Raw genomic sequence first — 18,818 nt, 5'->3', positions numbered from 1 at the left:
CAGGACGATGCTTGAGTCAACCCCTCAGTCCCTGGGGAATGGACGAGAGATTACTTCCGGGGCGTTGCCGCGAAGCTGTAACGGAAGTGACGTAGGACGTGAGCTTGTGGCGGGATGGAGCAGCAGCAGCAACAGCAGCAGCAGCTGAGAAACGTGAGTGGCAGCTCATGTGGCTTCAAAGCCCTACATTCAGCTGTCCTCGCCGTCTGCGTGGCGGGAACCCCAAAGAGCCAGGGATCCGAGGGCTAAGGACATCGGGCTGTGGTGCGCGGTCCTGTTAAACTTCGAGGCGCGGCCTTGAATTCAGGTGTGGGCCCCCTTATAGCTGAGTTCTTGGTCTCCTTCTCTCCTAGTTGCGGGATTTCCTGTTGGTCTACAATCGGATGACGGAACTCTGCTTCCAGCGCTGCGTACCCAGCCTGCACCACCGAGCCCTGGATGCTGAGGAGGTGGGGAACCGAGTAGGGGATTACTCTTAATCCTCAGAGCTCACCGTAATCTGCTTCCTTCCTTCCTCCACTGCCTTTGGCCAGGGCCTTTCCATGACCCTCGCCCCTAGGTTGGAGATGGGAAGGAAGGAAACGGATCTGACAGGACACCTTTGGCCCCTATTTCCACCCTGTCTTCCTTCCAGGAAGCCTGTCTGCACAGCTGTGCTGGGAAGCTGATCCATTCCAACCATCGCCTCATGGCTGCTTACGTGCAGCTGATGCCTGCCCTGGTACAGCGGCGCATCGCAGACTACGAGGCTGCCTCAGCTGTGCCCGGTGTTGCTCCTGAACAGCCTGGAACCTCGCCATCAGGCAGCTAGCCATCCCCAACCCCAGGAAGGGAGGCACTGGATGGCCCCTCAAATTGAAGGAGCCAGTGGACCTTGCTTGGGCTGGGTACAGCCTGTATATAGAAAGTGAGGGGTTGCCTGAGAGCTGGGTACGGTGGCTCCAGGAAGAGTTAATAAACCCGCTTTTATTCTGTTTGGTTTGTATTCTGGGCAAGGAAGCTTTGCCCACTTTATTAGCATCATCTTTTATTCTGTCAGTTAGTGACTATCTGCTGGCTTTAGCCCTGTCTGCAGAGAAATTGCCTTCTTTGTATGGAAGCGAACCTTAGCATTCCCAGGCACCTGGTTAAAACAAGGTCTGCGGGTACAATTTTAAGGTTGGTAATAGCAACGGGAAATTGGTTCCTGCCCAGATGACAGAGAAAGTGGGAGCTCTGTCTAACTCTTCTTCACATAAATCTGTCTGACTTTAATGACTCACTTGTGAGCCAGGTGTGCGTTCATTTATAGCTATTTTTTTTGTGGACTATGTTTTACAAGAAGGAATTCTGCCAGATTTAGGGAAAGGAGGAGATGTCTAAGGACAGTAGATCAAGAAATCACAGGGTTTTTAGGCACTACCTACTGGGAAATCAGTAGCTCCAGGACAGAGATGAAACCTGTAAGAATTCAGGGATGTTCTGGAACTTCAGCCGTTTCCCCAAGTTGTTACTTTCTCACTATTTCCTGTCTTCCTGAATGAGCAGTAAAACCTTTAAGCAAAGAAGTGTGCTTGTCTTCAGGGGCAGTAAGAAAGGGGAAAACTTAGGCCAAATTCTGCAATACGTTCAGACTTGAGGGAGAGAAACCCAAGGGAGAAGTAGATGGTAGTGATTGTAGGGAAAAAATGGGATAAAATTAAATCTTCAGTCTCTTTAATGTTACCTTAATGTCTCAGTGCTTATCTATAATCTAATTCCAGCTCTTCTACCCTCTACCCCATGTTGTTCCCACTGTGCCTGTTCTGTGATTTCTAATTCCAGTCTACCCATTCTTTCCTCATTATTGCCCCCTTGTGGAATTTACTTCTGCATTCAGCAGTATAAATGGCCTATCATTCCATCACCCCATTTTCTTGCTGCCCTTGTGTCCTTTTTGTATCGTTCCAGCTGTTTAATCTTTTCTGTTCCTCCATTCAAACTGCTAGAGAAAAACAGCTGTATAATAAATGCTACTAAATATTAAAGGTCTCCAACTTCAACCAAGCTCTCACTACCAATAAGCAACCCTTGTGGGTTCCAGTCTATTTGCTCTCCTTAATCACCAAGGCAGTTATTTACACCTTCACTGCTCTACCCCATCTCACCCTCAGCTATCTCCCATCAGCTGACCATGTCCTTTCATTTTTTACAGAGGAAATGGAAGCTCATAGACATCGGCACCTGCAATAATAAAAATAACTTCTTACAATCACCCTCAAAGCACACATTTTCTCCCTGTACAGATCGGGAAGTTGAAATTCTCTACGAGCAGACCTTGTATTAAAATACAGATCTGCCTTTAAACTCCATGTTTGTTTGTTTTTGTTTTTTGCTATACCAGTTTACCTCACAAAATAATATCTATTGAGCCCCCACTTTGTATAGGTTCTGATGTTGGTATATGTCATGCTTCATCTTAGTTAATCTTCATGAAAAAACTACAAGTGAAAGATATTATCCCCACTTAACAGATGAGGAAGCAAGAATCCAGAAGATATTAGAAGCACATCTTATGCACAGTTACCTGTTGAGAAAAGTAACTCCAATCAGCTTTTTGCCTTTCTAGGGTTGGTTTTCCTGCCAGGTGGCTTCAGAATATAATTGCCTACTCCTTTGCAAAGTCTGATTCCTTTGAGGCTATTCAAGTGTACCATCCTGTCTATTTGTCCTTAGTAACTACTGCTCTTCTACTTTCCACTAAATAGCTAGCCCTTGGTCTTCCTATCTACCCGTCAATACTTAATGTTTACATGGGCACTCCATTCAGTAATTTCTTAGTTTTTTGACCCAATCTCCAATGATTTTCATTCTCTTAGCCACCCATTCCCATAGTTATGTCCTGGCCATTGTCTTCACCTCACACTGCTGTATCTCCAAAACACTATTACTTGCATCTTATTCATCTACCATGTTCTTCCCACTTCATTTATTGAACTATTCCTCTACTGTCTTTGATTTCACTGGAGCAGTTAGGTCATTGCTTCTACCTTCTCTCCATTAACACCTTCCTGTCTTTAAATTCCTATTCAGCTTAAATTGTAGTGATCCTCTTGGAATAAGCTGCATTTGCTTAACTCATCTCTCTTTTTTTTGGCTCTTAGATAAAATGAAACTTTTGTACTTGCATTTGGAGAACTAAAAGCCACCCAAGGAGATCACTACAGAGCAGATTTATATCACTATGAATCCATGGTTACCAGCTTCAAGTAGAGCCTCAGCCCCTATAATCCTACTGGATTTTTCTAGTCGTCTCCCTGCTTGCTGCAATGAGTATTTCAAACCAATATTCTTAAGTCTCTTATTAGCTTACCTCCCCCACACACCATTCTCTTCACTTCTTGCAGATAATCTTATTTCTTCACAGACAAAAGTAAAAGTTGTCAGTTGGGAATTCTCACAACATCTGGCCACCAAATTTGGTCACCCATCCACATCTGCATTATTCTCTTCCTCTCCTGTCTAAACAAGGCAAGCATTACTCTTAAGGCCTATTCCTTTGCTCTGAATCCTAGTTCTTCCTTCCTTTAGAATCTGATTTTTCCCCACTTTACTAAATTCTCGTCAGTGTTTAAACTTGCTAAAGACTGCTGGGCCAGCCCGGTGGCTTAGGTGGTTGGAGCTCCGTGCTCCTAACGCCGAAGGCTGCCGATTCGATTCCCACATGGGCCAGTGGGCTCTCAACCACAAGGTTGCCAGTTCGACTCCTTGACTCCCACAAGGGATGGTGAGCTCTGCTTCCTGCAACTAAGATTGAACACAGCACCTTAAGCTCGGCTGCCGCTGACGGCTCGGTTGGAACACAGGCTCTCAACCACAAGGTTGCCTGTTTAACTCCCACAGGGATGGTGGCCTGCGCCCCCTGCAACTAACAACAGCAACTGGACCTGGAGCTGAGCTGTGCCGTCTACAACTACGATTGAAAGGACAACAACTTGACTTGGAAAAAAAATTCTGGAAGTACACACTGTTCCCCAATAAAGTCCTGTTCCCCTTCCCCAATAAAATCTTTAAAAAAAAAAAAAGACTCCTGATAGAACAGACAAACCACTCTGTACCTCATTCCCGCCCCCCAGCTCTCCTATTTTTTTCCTACTTTACAGCTAAACTCAAAACAGTTGGATACTTTGGCCCTCTTCATCCCATTCTTCTACCCGACCTGTTTTGACTTCTGGAAGCTTTATTCTGTTGAAATGGTTCTTAACTGAGGTCACCCTGGCTTACTGAGGGTATAGCCTTCGTATCCCTGAATCAAGTCCAGGCTTACTTCCCTTCTCAGTAGCCTCTCGTACTATTAACTAATAATAGTTCCTCATCATCGATAGTCTTCCACTGGCGGCTGCAATTCCACTCATACTTTTACTACTACCTCTGGCTGTAGCTCAGCCTCCTTTGCAGGCCTCCCCACCTCCAACTTCTAAATCTAAGTTTCTCTAGGTTCTGTTCTTTCTCAGTCAGTTTTTTCTAGTATTGTTTCTTCCCCACTCTGAGCTTTAGTTACGGATGACTCCCAGATCTCTCCTCAAGCTATTTGATTGACATCTCCATTTAGGTATCTCAAAAACATTCCCAACTCAACAAGTTTCCTCATAAACTTTCCTCCTACAACTAGGACTCATCCAATTGCAGGAGCTGGAAACCTGACTCCTCCCCTCACTCAATTGCGAAATCTTTACAGTTTACATTTCTAAATATCCCTTTAGATTTTGTCTCCTCTCCATCTTCACAGTCTTTCACCAGGATTATTGCAATTGCTGCTTCTCCCTATACCCATTTTTGCACCCCCTCCAATCTGTTCTCCATTCCTAAGCCAGAAAACACAAACCGATGCCTAAAACTTTGCAATGGCTTCGCACTCAGGATAAAAACTTGACATTCTACACAAGCCCTACCAGGCCCTGCATGATCCAGCTCAGTGACTTGTTAGTGACTCAGACACTGGACTATTAGTACCGTGTTGAACTGAACCACACCTCACTCTCCCTCTCTGCTCTGACCCCACTGACCTTTGGATTCCTTCAACCTGTCATACATTATCCCATCTCCAGGCCTTTACACTTGCTGCTTCTTGCCTTGCAATGCTTTCCCACCACTTTAACTACTGAACTACTCATTCTTGAGTGCTTAGTGCAAATACTCTTTCCTCAAAGAATTCTTTGCAGACTCCAGCTCCCATAATTCTTCGTGTTTTTTGGCATTAGCACTTCTAACAGTTGCTCATGAGGTCAGAGTCCTTGTTTGTGTTGCTCACCATTGTATCCTTATCACAGTGCCTGGCACATAATATGTGCTCGATAAATATTTGTTGAATGAACATCTTTCAATAGCCTCCCTGCTCAATCTACTATTTACATAACAAGAGAAAGGTTTTTAATTAAAAGAGACAGAAGTGAATCTACATTTAACCTCTGCTCTGTTTTTTTTTTCCATAGCACTATCACATGTTATATAGTTTACTCATTTTTATTATTTGTGTCCCCCACTAGAATATAAGCTCCATAAATCAGGAGTTTTTGTCAATGTTGCTTTGTACACCGATGGAACCAAATACCTAAAGTAGTGTCCAAAATAGTTGATGCTCAATAAATATTTGTTGGGTGAATGAAGGCGAGAGAATAGTTCCAGAGCAAAGGTCTAGAGCGCGGCTTTAGAGAGAGGGGGAGTATCTTTTATTGGTAACAGGAAAGGAGGGAAGAATGGATAAAAGCAGATCTAAGTATTTTTTATATGGTTTCGGAATAATGAGAGAGTTCCTTTTAAATAGCATGTATGATGGTTTTATGTGTCAATTTGGCTAGGTTACAGTACCCAGTTACTTAATCAAACACTAATCTAGATGTTGCTGTGAAAGTATTTTTATAGATGTGGTTAACATCTACAATTAATTAACTTTAAGAAAATTACCCTCGATGATGTGGGTGGGCTTCATCCAATCAATTGAAGGCCTTAAGAGCAAAAACTGAGATTTCCCCGAGAAGAAATTGTGCCTCAAGACTGCAGCATTAACTCCTGCCTGAGTTTCTAGCATGCAGACCTATCCTTCAGATTTTGGACTTGCCAGCCCCCACAATCATGTGAACCAATTCCTCAAAATAAATCTCTTTATGGATATAGACCTGTATCCTATTGGTTCTGTTTCTCTGGAGAACCCTGATTGATTTTGTTTTTCTTTTTAATAGGAGGTAAAGTTATCATCAGACAGCAAAGTAGAAGAAAATGGAAGATGAGAGAGTGCAGGATGTTTGAAATAGTCTGCACAGAATGGAAGAGTGAACTGGAAAAAAAAAACATAGATTTTTAGGCAGTGTTGAGAGCTCAGTTGAGGTTACTAAACAGAATTCCCTTTATTTGTCTGGAAAACTATTGTTTTAAGGCCTTAAATTTTAAGGCCCACTGTGACTCTGTGACTCTTTTTTGTCCTTCCCAGGAAGGGTTGCCCATTCCCTTATTTATGCCCTCATTGAACCCTGTTATAGCTTGTTCACCATTATGTCAACAGCACTTGGTAGAGTGCCCTGAACAACAAATATACATACCAGTAGCTAACACATTTCAATTATATCAAGTACTTATTATCTACCAGGCTCTATCCTGAGGGCTTCATATACATTAATTCATTAAATCCTCCCAACAACCCTATAAGGTAGATACTATTATTATTTTATATTTTACAAAAAATGAAACATAAAATATCCCACAACTAGTAAGTGGTGGCGTCAGGTTTTCAATCCAGACAGTCTGACTACAGAGTCTGTCCTATTTCTCACTAATGAAGATTGCTATACATTTATGCATTTGTTCCATAAATGTTTTCTAATCATGCACTCATGGTGCCTAGAGCAGGAGCTGCGGAGAGAGCAGAGAGCAATCAGAATCTCTGCCACCATGGAGTTTATATTTCTAGTCAGGAGAAGCAGACAATAAGCAATGAAATGTTTATATGAAATGATAATAAGTGCTATGGAGAAAAATAATGCAGGGTAAGAAGGATAAGGGAGGTGGGGAGAGTATTGATATTTCATATTGGGTGGTCACAGAAGAACTCACTACCAGTAATGTCCAAGCAGAGATTTGAAAGGAGGGAGTTAAGCCTTGTGGTCATCTGGAAGAAGAGTGTTCACTGTGGTTTCAGCCTAAAGTTGCTCCTCAGTATCCATTGTCCTTTTCTTCCTTTACTAATAGAACCCCTGGCTTATTATCTGGGCACATGGCCACTGAAAATAAAGATTAGATTTTGTAACTTTCCTTGATGCCATGTGTGTCTATGTGATTGAGTGATTTGTGCATTGTCAGATTGTGCCCTTAAAAGTCAGGATAAGCTCTCTCCTTCTCTTTCTCCCCATCTCACTAGTTGGGATGGGACCTAGCAGACATGGTGGTAAATTCTCTTGGACCTTGAAGAAAAGGACTACTTCCTTGGAGAAAGCAGAATATCTAAAAGGCCAATGTATTAGCCCTGGAGTGACTATACTTGGATGGTTATGTGAGAGAGAGAAAAAGCAAACATCTATCATGTTTAAGTCATTGTATTTTTTTGGTCTCTTTGTTAAAGCATGTGTGTGGTAGGCAGATTTTTTAGATGGGCCCGAAGATTTCCCACTCCCTGTATACATATCCTGCATAATCCCTAGGACTGTGATAGATTTTACTAATGTAATTAGGTTATATGGCATACTTGACTATAAGAAAGTGAGATTAGCTAGTGGGCTTGACCTAACCACGTGAACTTTTTAAGAGCAGGGAGTTTTCTCTGGCTGGTTGTGGAACAGGACATCAGAAAAATTTCAAGCATGAGAAGGGTTGAGGAACTATGGCTGGCTTGAAGATGGAAGGGCCATATAACACTGGAGGCTGTGGCTTCTAAGACCTGAAAGTGGCCCCTGGCTGATGGCCAGGAAGAAAATGGGGACCTCAGTCCTACAACCACAAGGAACTGAATCCTGCCAACAACAAGAATGAGCTTGGAAGAGGATTTTCCCCAGAGCCTCCAGACAAGAACTCAGCCCTGCCAACACCTTGATTTCAGGATTATGATACCCTGAGCACAGAACCCCGTCAATCTACAGAACTGTGAGATACTAAGTGGATGTTGTTTTTAAGCTGCTTAGTTTGTGGTAATTTGTTACACAGCCACAGAAAACCTGTCTGTTTCCTAACTGATACACAATTAGAGACGTACATAGGCTCTGAGATGGGACCATGCTTGGTATGATCCAGGCACAGCAGGAGTTGAGTGAATGGCGAGAGACAGGACAGAAGATCATAGAGGCAGCAGGCAACTGATCAGATAGCAATTTGGTGGCCATCATAGAACTTTGGCTTTCACCTGAAGGGATGAGATGATAAGGCAAGTTTTGTGCAGAGGAGTGACAGGATCTGCTTATGTTTGAAGTGTCGCTGGCTGCTCTGAAAAGAGCAAACTGGGCAAAGGTGGAAGCAGAGAGACCAATTACAGGGGCTATAGAAAAACCCAAGCGAGAGGTGAAAATACCTTAGACCAAGGTAGTAGTAGCACTTAAAGTGATGATAAATAGTTGGATTCTGGATAGATTTTGAAGCTATAGCCAACAGAATTTGCTGAAGGATTAGACATGGATGTGGGGATGGGAGGAGGTGGGAGAGTCACCTTTGACTCCAAGGTTTTGGCCTGAGCAACTGGAAAAATGTATTTGCCATTTACTGAGATGTGGAGATGGTAAAAGAAGCAGGTTTGGGGGTCGGTGGTGCGGGAGGCAGGAGTCTGGTTTTAGACATATTAAGTTTGGGATACTCATATGAGATATTCAAGTGGAGACTTGGCAGTTGGATATGCAAATCTAGATTTCAGAGCCATGGTGGGATTATCTATGCTGAATTTCTATTTTTATTTTAATTATTCAGCCCCTTTGCCCCTGATTTTGAGCTTCCTGTGTTGCAAGTTTTGTCTTATTCGGGGATTTGGGGGATTGAGATGGGGTAGGTGGATATGAGTGGCGCGGGATGGTCCCAATGACAGGTCGTTGATGCCTGGCGCCAGCTTGGCCGCGCAGGGAATACCCTCTGGATTGGTACTTCCCCTAATCAAACCTGTCGTTCTTTTTTTTCAGACCCAGCCAGGCTGATCACCTATTCCCAAGGCCAGCGGGCAGCCAGCATGTTCAGCCTGGCGCTGCTCCCTCTGCCCCGCGGGTATTCGACTCTGGTCCCTCCCCTTTCTGGCTCCTCAGCGCTCCCGGCGTCAGCAAGACTTGAGGCTCGCGGGAGGGATGCAGTAACGGTTCCAACAGCTGGGAGCTGAAGGAACTGCGGGTGAGTCCGTGGCTCTCGATCCGCTTCCTTTCGTCCCCTGGGACCACTCTCCCCTGCTGCCCCCAGAAAAGTCCCCTCCTCCCACTCACCCACGGAACCCTTCTCTCTCCCTTTCTCCTCTTCTTCCTCCTCCTGCCAGCCTGATCCTTTAACACTTTCCCCCACTGTTCTCTACCCCCCCCCCCGCCCCCGCCGCCGTCACCGCCGCCATCCCAACCAATCCTCAGTTTTGTGTCCTCAGTAGTCCCCTCAGCCCACCGGCAGACAGGACTGGGATTTTGCTGCTTCTGAGTGAGGATCTGTTTCTCCTCTTAGGCGATCGTCAGGCTCCACTCCCAGGGACGGTTCCTCCGTGTTATCGACGTTCTCTGAGTGAGCCTTTTTCGTGTGTATATCAATTTGCCTCTACAAGCGGTCACACGTGTGTCTGCCAGTCTCTCTGCGTGTGGGTGGCTGTGAGTAGAGTGAGCCTGTGTCTACAACCAAAGATTTAAGTTCATCCATTTCCCCAACAGGCACTCCTTGATGAAACCTCATCGGCAAATCGCTTCCCTTGCCTTGCCTCCTGTACCTCTAAGGCCAGGTGAGGGTGACAGTGTCCTGGGCTGTGGGAAGGAACTCTTGTGCAGGGAGGGCCCGGAGGGCCCCCACCTCTGTCCTGGGCCTGCTTCTTACCAGAGTCTTTAGGGAAGTTGAAGGTAGGGTTTAGGGTCCCAGGGAGGAACCTCTGTTGGTCTGGCTCTGCCTTGCAGCTCCCTAAGTCCCTCCCTTCCCCTTTCCCAACCCTTTTGACCCTGACCATCCTCTACCCAGAGCCTAAGACCCCCTTTGTCTTGCCTCTCCCTCTCTTCGGCTGGGTCAAGCAGGTGAGACCCAGCAGCCAGGAACCTGGAACTGGCAATCGGAGCCTGAGCAGTGGGCAAGGTCGGTTCGCCAGCAGTTGAATGCCCAGCTCCTCTTGGTCTCGGAGACAAGGGGAGGCCCGCCTCCTGAAGAGGCATCATCTGATGCCGTTAAGTTTCGTCACTGGCACAGGAGACAAAGGCAGTTCCTGAAGGCAGTGACTCAGTCAGAGCAGCCGAGAGGGCTGGAGCTCCTGATAGCTGAGCTCCAAACTCTGTTCTCAGCTGTGCTGCAAGATGGCAGCCCTGAAGCTTGGCACTATCTGCATGCAGTACTGGGTCTGCTGCCTCCATATCGTGCGCTGCTCGTTGGTCTCCTTGATTTGCTACCCTTCCTGGAGCAGCTATACCACTGGGCACCCTGGGTCCTATCCCGGCTCCAGCTGGACCTGCTAGATGCCATAGACCGGGCCTTTCCCCGAGACACCTCTTTGTTAGAGAATGCCTCCCATGTTGACTGCTGTCTCCAGAAGCAGAGGTTCCATTATGGTCCCCCACTCCTAGTGTGCCCTTTTGTGCAGGCCCGGATAGGTAGGCAGCAAGTAGAGGAGGAGCTGGCCACATGGCTGCGACCATTGACTCTGCCTGAGTTCCAGCACAGCCTGGGTATTGTTGGTGCCGAGGTGGCCCTGGAAGAGGCTCAGTGGCTAGATGGCCTTAGCCTCCTGCCTTTGGCACTGGCAACAGACATCCCGGTACAGTATGAAAGCAGTGGCGCTGAGAAGGCAGAGGAGGAGCCTGTTGGAAGAAGAGAGACTAAGTAAGTGAGGGACCCAGTCTGGGGCTCTGGGCAGAGGAGAGAAAGAAGCCAGTTTATGGGTGCCTCTTGAGTCACCTGGATGTCTAAAGCCAGTTGCTTTTAGGGACTAGCCTGACCACAAGACTACCTGGTGTGAGGCTGCTCCTCTCTTCTTTTTTTTTTTTTTAATTTTTATAGGGGAATATTGGGGAACAGTGTGTTTTTCCAAAACCCATCAGCTCCAAGTCAAGTTGTTGCTTTCAATCTAGTTGTGGAGGGCGCAGCTCACTGGCTCATGTGGGAATCAGCCCGATGACCTTGGTGTTATGAACACTGCGCTCTAACCAACTAGCCAACCAGCTGCCCTCCTCTCCTTTTTTCTGCAAAATACACCCAGTGGTCTTAGTGTTAATCCCCAAAGGGAAATGCAGAAATTCATAAAAATCAAAAAACTCAGCCATGAGGAAGACAAAGCTTCAGAAGACAGTTTGAGTTTCCAAACTTCTTTCTCAGGTGATACTGGAAGTCTGTTTCGGTCTTTTTCTCATTCATTCATAATCTCTGAACCTCACCTCTGGGCTGGGTACAGATCCTTCCCTCGGGATGCTCCTAGGTGCGTGCTTGTCTGAGAGCCTTCCCACTCATGTCGATGTGAGCTAAGCTAGCTCCACGGCAGCTTACACTTGGCAGCACTGCCAATGGGACTGTCATTCTGACCCTTCCAGAGTCTTCTGGCTGCGTTGCCAGTGTGGTATCCTGGCCCCTTGAGTGATGATTTTCCGGCTCTCATTGCTCTCTTTAGGATTTCAGGATGCCTACAGGGACCTCCTTTTCTCAGAGTTCTCTAACCCTAGTCTTGGAATTGCTCCCCATTCTCTGGTCTGATTTTCTAAGTGCTTTGCAGCTTGTCTGTGACACATTCACTGTCTGGGAAGAAGGGTAGTTTTACCTTTAATCAAGCTTTAATTTGTCAGTTTTGCTCTAAATTTATGGCGGGGTCAAGTTTTTCCTGAAGGCTTAGAGCCCTAATGGTAGACCGATAAGCAGGCTCCTGGGGGCCCTAATGGCACGTGGCTAGTGCCAACAATTTATGCTTTCAATAACTCCAACAGACTTCCTTTTTCAAAGACCTGCCCTGTGTCTTGAGTGTAAGTTTCCTGTCTTGGGGGAACTTAACTGAAGTGAGAATGGGCAGAAATGTTGGGAAGGGTTCAAGTTCTTTGTCCTCTGTAGGTAAACCTCTGAGGCCTAGCTAATATGGCTTAATTTGCATGAAGTTCTCCAGGACTGGTCTCCCAAGCATTCATTCATTCAGTAAATATTATTGGATACCCAATATACATCAGCAACTGCGAGATGCTGAGGATACAGAAGTAAATAGGACAGACTCAATCCCTTCCGTTGGGTTTTACAGTTTAGTTAGGGAGATAGATGTTAAATAAGTAGATACAAGTAAAATATAATTACAAATGATGATAAATGCTATAAAATCAAAGAACACTGCCTTTCCTCTGGCGACTCCTCTGGGGTACGTATGTACAGTTAGGGGACAGCATATCAGAGGAGATTGTGTTTAGACTAGAGTTACGATATCTTACAGGTCAGGAGGTGAAATAAGAGGAGCGTTTCGAGGAGGAGGGAACAGTTAGTAGTGTTAAATGCTACTGAGGCAAGTAAGGAAAATCTGCAAAATGTTCATTAGATTTAGCAATAAGGAAGAGGTTGGTGAGATCGGCCTCAGTGGAGTCCCGTGAGGAGGAAGACGGATTGCAGTGCATTCAGGAGCGAGTGGGAGGTGGAGAAGTGCAAATCACATTTTACTATTAATTCATGAAAGTTGGCTTGAAAAGGAGAGAGAGGTAATAGGACACCAGATTGAAAGACTAGTGGTGTCTAGGTCTGACTCTTTAAAAAAGATGGAGAGATGTTCATAGCCCTTACAACAGAGCTTGAGAAGTGGGTGCTAGAGAGAATGAATACACATAGACTAATGGTAAGAAGAAATTAAAGATAACTCATGAAGACGGGCTAAAAGATCCAGAGCACAAGTGGAGGAATTAGCCTTGTAGAGAAGTAAAGGCACTCCTTCTCTAATTGGGGGACAAGATTAGGATGGGAGTATAGGCAGAGAAATATGTGGAAGGCAGCTGAACTTGAGGGAGATAGTTCATGGCTGAGAGCCTCAGTTTTCTGTGTGCAGAGAAGGGAGGGGACTGGGGGCTTGGCAGGGCTGGGCATTGAGGTTTGGTGGAGGTCAGGACTAGCAGCTGAGGACACTGGAAGAGATGGCAGCTTGAGGACTTGTACTAAGACATCAGAGCAGAGTGAGCCCACAGTTGAGACTGGACACCAGAAATCTACAGAGGAGCCAATATTCCTGGTTCTGTGATCTTCTGAACCTATGTGGATCACATAGGACTTTAATTGTTAAGAAAATGAAACTTTAATAGCAGTTATACCATTACGATGTCCTGACCCAACATCAAGGTCAAAAACCCTATTGTTCAAACCCTATTGTTTAGAATAGGATTGCACTATTATACCTGGGGTAACTTGTTTTATTGATCTAGGTTGGGTCACTTAATGACACTAGTATACTTTTGTTAAGTCTAAGTTTAATTACTCAGAGGGTTTGTGCGTGCACGCTCTGAAGTTACTCCAACCAAAATTATTACCATGTTTCCCCGAAAATAAGACCTAGCCAAACCACCAGCTCTAATGCATCTTTTGGAGCAAAAATTAATATAAGACCCAGTCTTATTTTAATATAATATAAGATCAGGTATAATATAATATAATATAATATAATATAATATAATATAATATAATACCAGGTCTTATATAAGACCTGGTATAATATGATGTCATATGATATGATATGATATGATATGATACGATATGATATGATACCCGGTCTTATATAATATAAGACCGGGTCTTATATTAATGTTTGCTCCAAAAGACGCATTAGAGCTGATGGTCCGGCTTGGTCTTATTTTCGGGGAAACATGGTAGTCCAGGTGACTGACATTTGGTTTCTTGGATAATTAATTTTCATTTATCAATTTTGTTGACTGGTGTGGTAGAAGTGTAAGAAGATTGACAGTACTGGTGCAGCCTTGAGGGGGTTGAAGGATGCACCATTGGATCCTGGTTAGAAAGGATATGAAGCTCTGGAGGTTGGGTGATAATGTGGGAAGAGCAAGAGTCATAGGCATGGAGATCATGCAGCGTTGGATTATGGGAACAAAAAGAGATCTAGAAGGTTAGGAAGGTTGCCAGAGAGGAGAAATCTAGGACTGTGGGCTTGCAAGGTTATGAGTTGGGAAAGCAAAAGTATTCCCATTACTTTTACTGTCTTACATAATGCTTACTTTATAGTAATCACAGTCAATCCAGAATGATTCTTCATTTATCAGAAAGGGAGGGGTTGTCTGTGCAAATGTCTGTGTGAAGGTAGTTGCCTGGCTGGGTTGCATCATGGACTGTATTTGCTCAGTATATGAACACTTTTGGTGTTATAGGTAGGTGACAGAAAGGCTCTGACAGTGCCACATCAGGTCCTCTCAGCACCTCATCTAGCTCCTTTTCTTACTGGCCAACAGTGGCAACCTGACCTCTTTGCTCTTACTCATCTCTCCTGGTTTTTTCTCATATAGGTCTCAGCTTGACTCTGAAGTTCCTGGAAAGAAGACCTTCCAAAAGAGCAGCACTGGTCTCTTACCTCAGATTTCCCTCCTGGGTAGCCAGGTGACGACCATTCTGAAGAGAGAGCGATACCTGGAGAAAATCCACTTCCTCTACCTCAATGTGGCTCCCAGCCGGTACTTTAAGTAAGAGCCTAAATCTAGATCTCTTCTGCTTTCACTTCCTGATTTCCTCCCATGCTATCTTCCCCTCCTTCTCCTCTCCATTCTCACTCCTCTACTATTCTTCCTCCTTTCCCCTCTCATTTCTCCTCTGTCTCCCAGTTTCCCTCCTTCCCTTCCCCTCAGCCTCCTCCTCTCCACTCTCCACCTCCTCTTTGTTCCCCTATGCTCTCACAGCCTTTTTTCTTAGTTATCCTCTTCTACTTTTTGCTCTGTCTTCTTTATTCTATCCTAGAATGATAGCATTTGGTCATTACCTCAGAAGGGAATTTAATGGTGATCTTTTCCAATGCTAACGCATAAATCAGGTGTTTGTTTAAATCTTTACAGTGTCAGGGAAGTTTTGTGTTTCCCAAGGCATCCTGTTCCTTAGAGGGAACCAAAATCTGCTTTCTTTAACTATTTCCTCCTGATCCTAGTTTTATCTCTGGGGCAACAAAAACAAGTCTCCTCCTTCCACGTGACTCAGTTTATTCCATTATATCCAAATCTGAAGTATTTTTTAAAGCCCTGTTCAAGTCCTATCTCTACCCAGAAATAATAATAATAATTACCATTAATCAAGCTTTTTATATACCAGGCATTGTGCTAATAAACACATGAGATATGTTATTTAATTCTGGCCTACCAGTTAGGTGCTATTGTTATTTCCATATATGAGGTGAGTAGACTGATACGTAGAGAAGTTAAGTAACTGGTCCAAAGTCACATAAGTGGTGAAACAGGACTTAAACCTAGCACTGTCTTAACTCAAAGTCTGTGCTCTTACGCAGTATCTGATATACCCTCCCAGAGAGCCTTATTTCCTATATACGCTGATCTCTTTCTCCTGGATTTCGGTAGCACTATTGATCTGTATCATCCATTCACTTACTACAAACATTTACCGAGAGCATTGTGCCAGTTATTAAGCAATTGTGTCTTGGCTTTAATTCTACTCTTCTCTCTCTGCTTTGTAATACTGGAGCTGAGACTGCAAACTTCATTTTTCAGTTAGGTTTGATTAATAGGGGGTGCTAGAAGGAGACTGGACAGCAGGATAAGAGGGAAAGCGATTTTCTCCTTCCTCTGCTGGCTCTTCCTGTTAGCATTGCCCCAGAAGTGGTCCTTCACCTTGGCAGCAGCAGGCACTTCCTGAATCAGCCTCTTAAAGATCCTGAGAAGTACCAGCACCAGCTGGGTGGCACACTCCCATCAGAATTCTGAGTCTCAACTCCACAAGGCCCCTCCTCCAAACTCCTTAGGTACTAGTAGCAGCCAGAAATCCTTAGAAATCCAATTTCCAACTCTACAAGCCCCTCCTCCAAGCTCACAGCTTCTAAAAACCCAAACTATTCCCTTTGTTCCTCTAGTTTTGGGGCTGGCATCCATTTCCTGCGGTTATTATCTCTGTGCTACCTTAGTGCTCGCTTTTTGCCTTTCAGTCATCTAACACTTTTTTAAAAACACATTCTCTCTTTTAATTCACTTTGTTGAAATGCCCAGGGTGGTTTTGGTTTTCCTGACTGGACCCTGAATGATACAGTATTTGCTATCATGAGTGGTCCCAGGAAACTAGCCTCAAATATGCAATTCTGATACTGGCTTCATAATGCCCTTGGTCTTGGACAGTACTGAGCTCCTTGCTAATGAGAACTAGGATACTAGAAACCTATGACATGTAGTGGCATCAGTTAATTAAATTACTACTTTTGGTGGAATGTGATGAACCACCTACTCCATGTTTCCCCGAAAATAAGACCTAGCCGGACCATCAGCTCTAATGCATCTTTTGGAGCAAAAATTAATATAAGACCCAGTCTTATTTTACTACAATATAAGACCAGGTCTTAATATAATGTAATATAATATAATATGATATGATACGATACGATACGATACGATACGATACGATACGATACGATACGATATAATATAATATATACCGGGTCTTATATTAAAGTTTGCTCCAAAAGATGCCTTAGAGCTGATGGTCCGGCTAGGTCTCATTTTCAGGGGGAAACAGCACTGCCTCCGTGTACCATGGCTGCTACACTTGACTGTCTGGCAGTAATGATAGTAGTAATGGTAGTATTGTGGGATGCTGTGCCCACTGACCATGGTGGAAAGCTTACAGAATGAAAATTACAAGCTTAGAACTTTAAACTATCAACTCAGTCATAATCTGAGAAGTAGCACAATCAAAGATAATTAAGCACAGAGAGAGAGACGAGAAACCATGAGCAGGGGAACTGAAAAGGCAGTGAATAATCACAGGACCAGTATTTGCCAAAGAAGGAACCCAGTGAAGTGAGTTTAGCATTTGGTGCTGCTTTTTCCCAAACAGGTGCTTGTCAATTCCAATAGAGGCAATTGTGTATCCACTTCAGTCCACACTCCCTAAAGCCGGAGCTGGTGACAGACTCAGAAAGCTAAGGAGCACAAGTAGCAGAAGTTGCCTGGGACCCACAGCAAGGAGGGAAGTGTTTTCTGGTTTAACCTATGTTGTAACTAGGGTCCCAACCCAAAGCCCAGGATATTCAATTTGTGGGTTCTCTGATGGGTTCATACAGATAATTTTTACATTTTATCCAGATATTTTGCACAGTTTTCCTAGTTGTTTTCAGGTAGGAATGTTGGTCCAAATTTCTAGTGCACCATCAGCAAAAGTAGAAACCTGGCATTTGTTGTTTCATTTTGTTTATTTATTTGCCATGTAACAGGTTTTCTTAATGTGTTTGAATTTATCAGATTTTTCTTATATTTGTCCTAGATTTTGACTTACATTAAGGGAGGCATTTATTCCTTCACTTCCTTGGAGTGTTTGCTCCACTATCACCTCCCCACTGTTATTATCCCGTTTAAAATTACACTCCCTCCTCCTCTGGCACTGCCAATCTCCCTTTTCCTGCTTTTCCCCCACCTCCCCTATCATTTTTTAGCTTTATCATCTTCTCCAGTGGAATGGGAACTCTATCAGGGCAGGGGTTTTTGTTTGTTATGTTTAGCAATGTATCCTCAGGGCTTAGGACAGTTTAGCATAGAGTACAAACTCAGTAACATTTGTTGAATGAATGCATGAACCAATTCATTCATATTTGGAGGGGGTAAATTATGAGTTCAGTATAGAACTTGCTGCGTTTCAGATACATAGATGCAAGACAGAAAATTTGAGACGTTTTGGAAGCAGTTGAGTAAATGGGTCTGGGATTCAGGAAGATCTTGACTTGCCCCATTTACTCTCTAGCATCACTTAATGTTCCAATTGACCTGAGCTCTCGGAAGGCAAGGACTTTGTGGTAGTTATCTTACGTCCTTTATGATCACAGTGCTTGGACAGATGGGGAACTTGATAAATGGTTTAACTAAGTTCCATGAAGTCAGGGATTGGATTTTTCTTGTTCACTGCTGTCTCCTCAGTGCCTGACACAATGCTTCGCTTAATAAACATTTGTAGAATGAGTGAATATACCCCCAAAGCAGCTGTGGCCATTGGGAGTGAGGAGACTACTCCCTCACTGCAGAAAGAGTAGCCTCCATTAAGGTCATAGGGACAGGAGTGTCCCCTTGGGAGAGCCAGGGCTCAGTTAGGGTAGGTAGCTATCATATGGGATGATAAATGGCCTAGTAGGTAAGAGAGAGGAGGGCCTGAGTCACGTAGATTGGGTTTTAAATCCTGTATTCTTTCCTTAATTGCCTTGGGCAGTTATGACTTCTTTGTTTGTTTTCTCATCTGTAATTTGGTGATAATAGTACTTGAGAAGATCTGGTTACTTTGTGAGAAGTGAGGTAAAGTTTTTATATGACTTAGTGAGTTCATTCTGGGATCTATCTGAACACTCTTAAGTCATTTGCTTAACAATATATTCTAGAAAGTTGAGAGAGATAAGAGATAGAGGACCATTTTATCTTTTAGGCATTGTAGGCACAGGACCTAGGACATACAGCTTTTAAAGGACTTAAACATATATATTCAATGCTTTAAAATATTGCTGGCTTTAAGTTATAAAAAGAAAACTGCAA

The 18,818-nt window shown here is 44.1% G+C and overlaps 2 protein-coding genes across 7 annotated transcripts in view; both read left to right on the top strand.

Annotated features, from left to right (window-relative positions):
- Positions 1-63: 63 nt before the first annotated feature.
- On the top strand, positions 64-14,665 carry TIMM10B (translocase of inner mitochondrial membrane 10B). Of its 6 annotated transcripts, XR_013994227.1 has the most exons (7): positions 76-153; positions 354-449; positions 635-978; positions 9,105-9,306; positions 9,622-9,678; positions 9,822-9,889; positions 14,607-14,665. XR_013994227.1 is itself a non-coding variant. In XM_081063176.1 (5 exons), exons 1-5 carry the CDS (start codon positions 115-117, stop codon positions 3,129-3,131), a joined length of 429 nt encoding a protein of 142 aa, XP_080919302.1. In that variant the 5' UTR covers positions 76-114; the 3' UTR covers positions 3,132-7,220. The 6 variants fall into 6 exon arrangements, 4 of the variants coding, with proteins under 4 accessions (XP_080919304.1, XP_080919302.1, XP_080919303.1 ...); XR_013994228.1 differs by lacking the exon at positions 9,822-9,889 and having other exon boundaries at positions 14,607-14,655; XM_081063176.1 differs by lacking the exons at positions 9,105-9,306; positions 9,622-9,678; positions 9,822-9,889; positions 14,607-14,665 and adding exons at positions 2,442-2,557; positions 3,123-7,220 and having other exon boundaries at positions 635-803.
- The window catches only part of DNHD1 (dynein heavy chain domain 1), a gene marked incomplete at its 5' end in the record, with an annotated part of 67,207 nt that continues 57,386 nt past the window's right edge, over positions 8,998-18,818 (top strand). The window contains 4 exon segments of the mRNA XM_081062702.1: positions 8,998-9,013; positions 9,105-9,186; positions 10,342-10,968; positions 14,607-14,780. Of these exon segments, the coding sequence (XP_080918828.1) occupies positions 8,998-9,013; positions 9,105-9,186; positions 10,342-10,968; positions 14,607-14,780 (899 nt within the window).

Source organism: Rhinolophus hipposideros, assembly GCF_964194185.1.
Source record: "Rhinolophus hipposideros genome assembly, chromosome: 10".
Taxonomy (NCBI): domain Eukaryota; kingdom Metazoa; phylum Chordata; class Mammalia; order Chiroptera; family Rhinolophidae; genus Rhinolophus; species Rhinolophus hipposideros.
The sequence above is the reverse complement of the archived record's forward strand: the minus strand, read 5'-3'. Positions and strand labels throughout refer to the sequence as shown.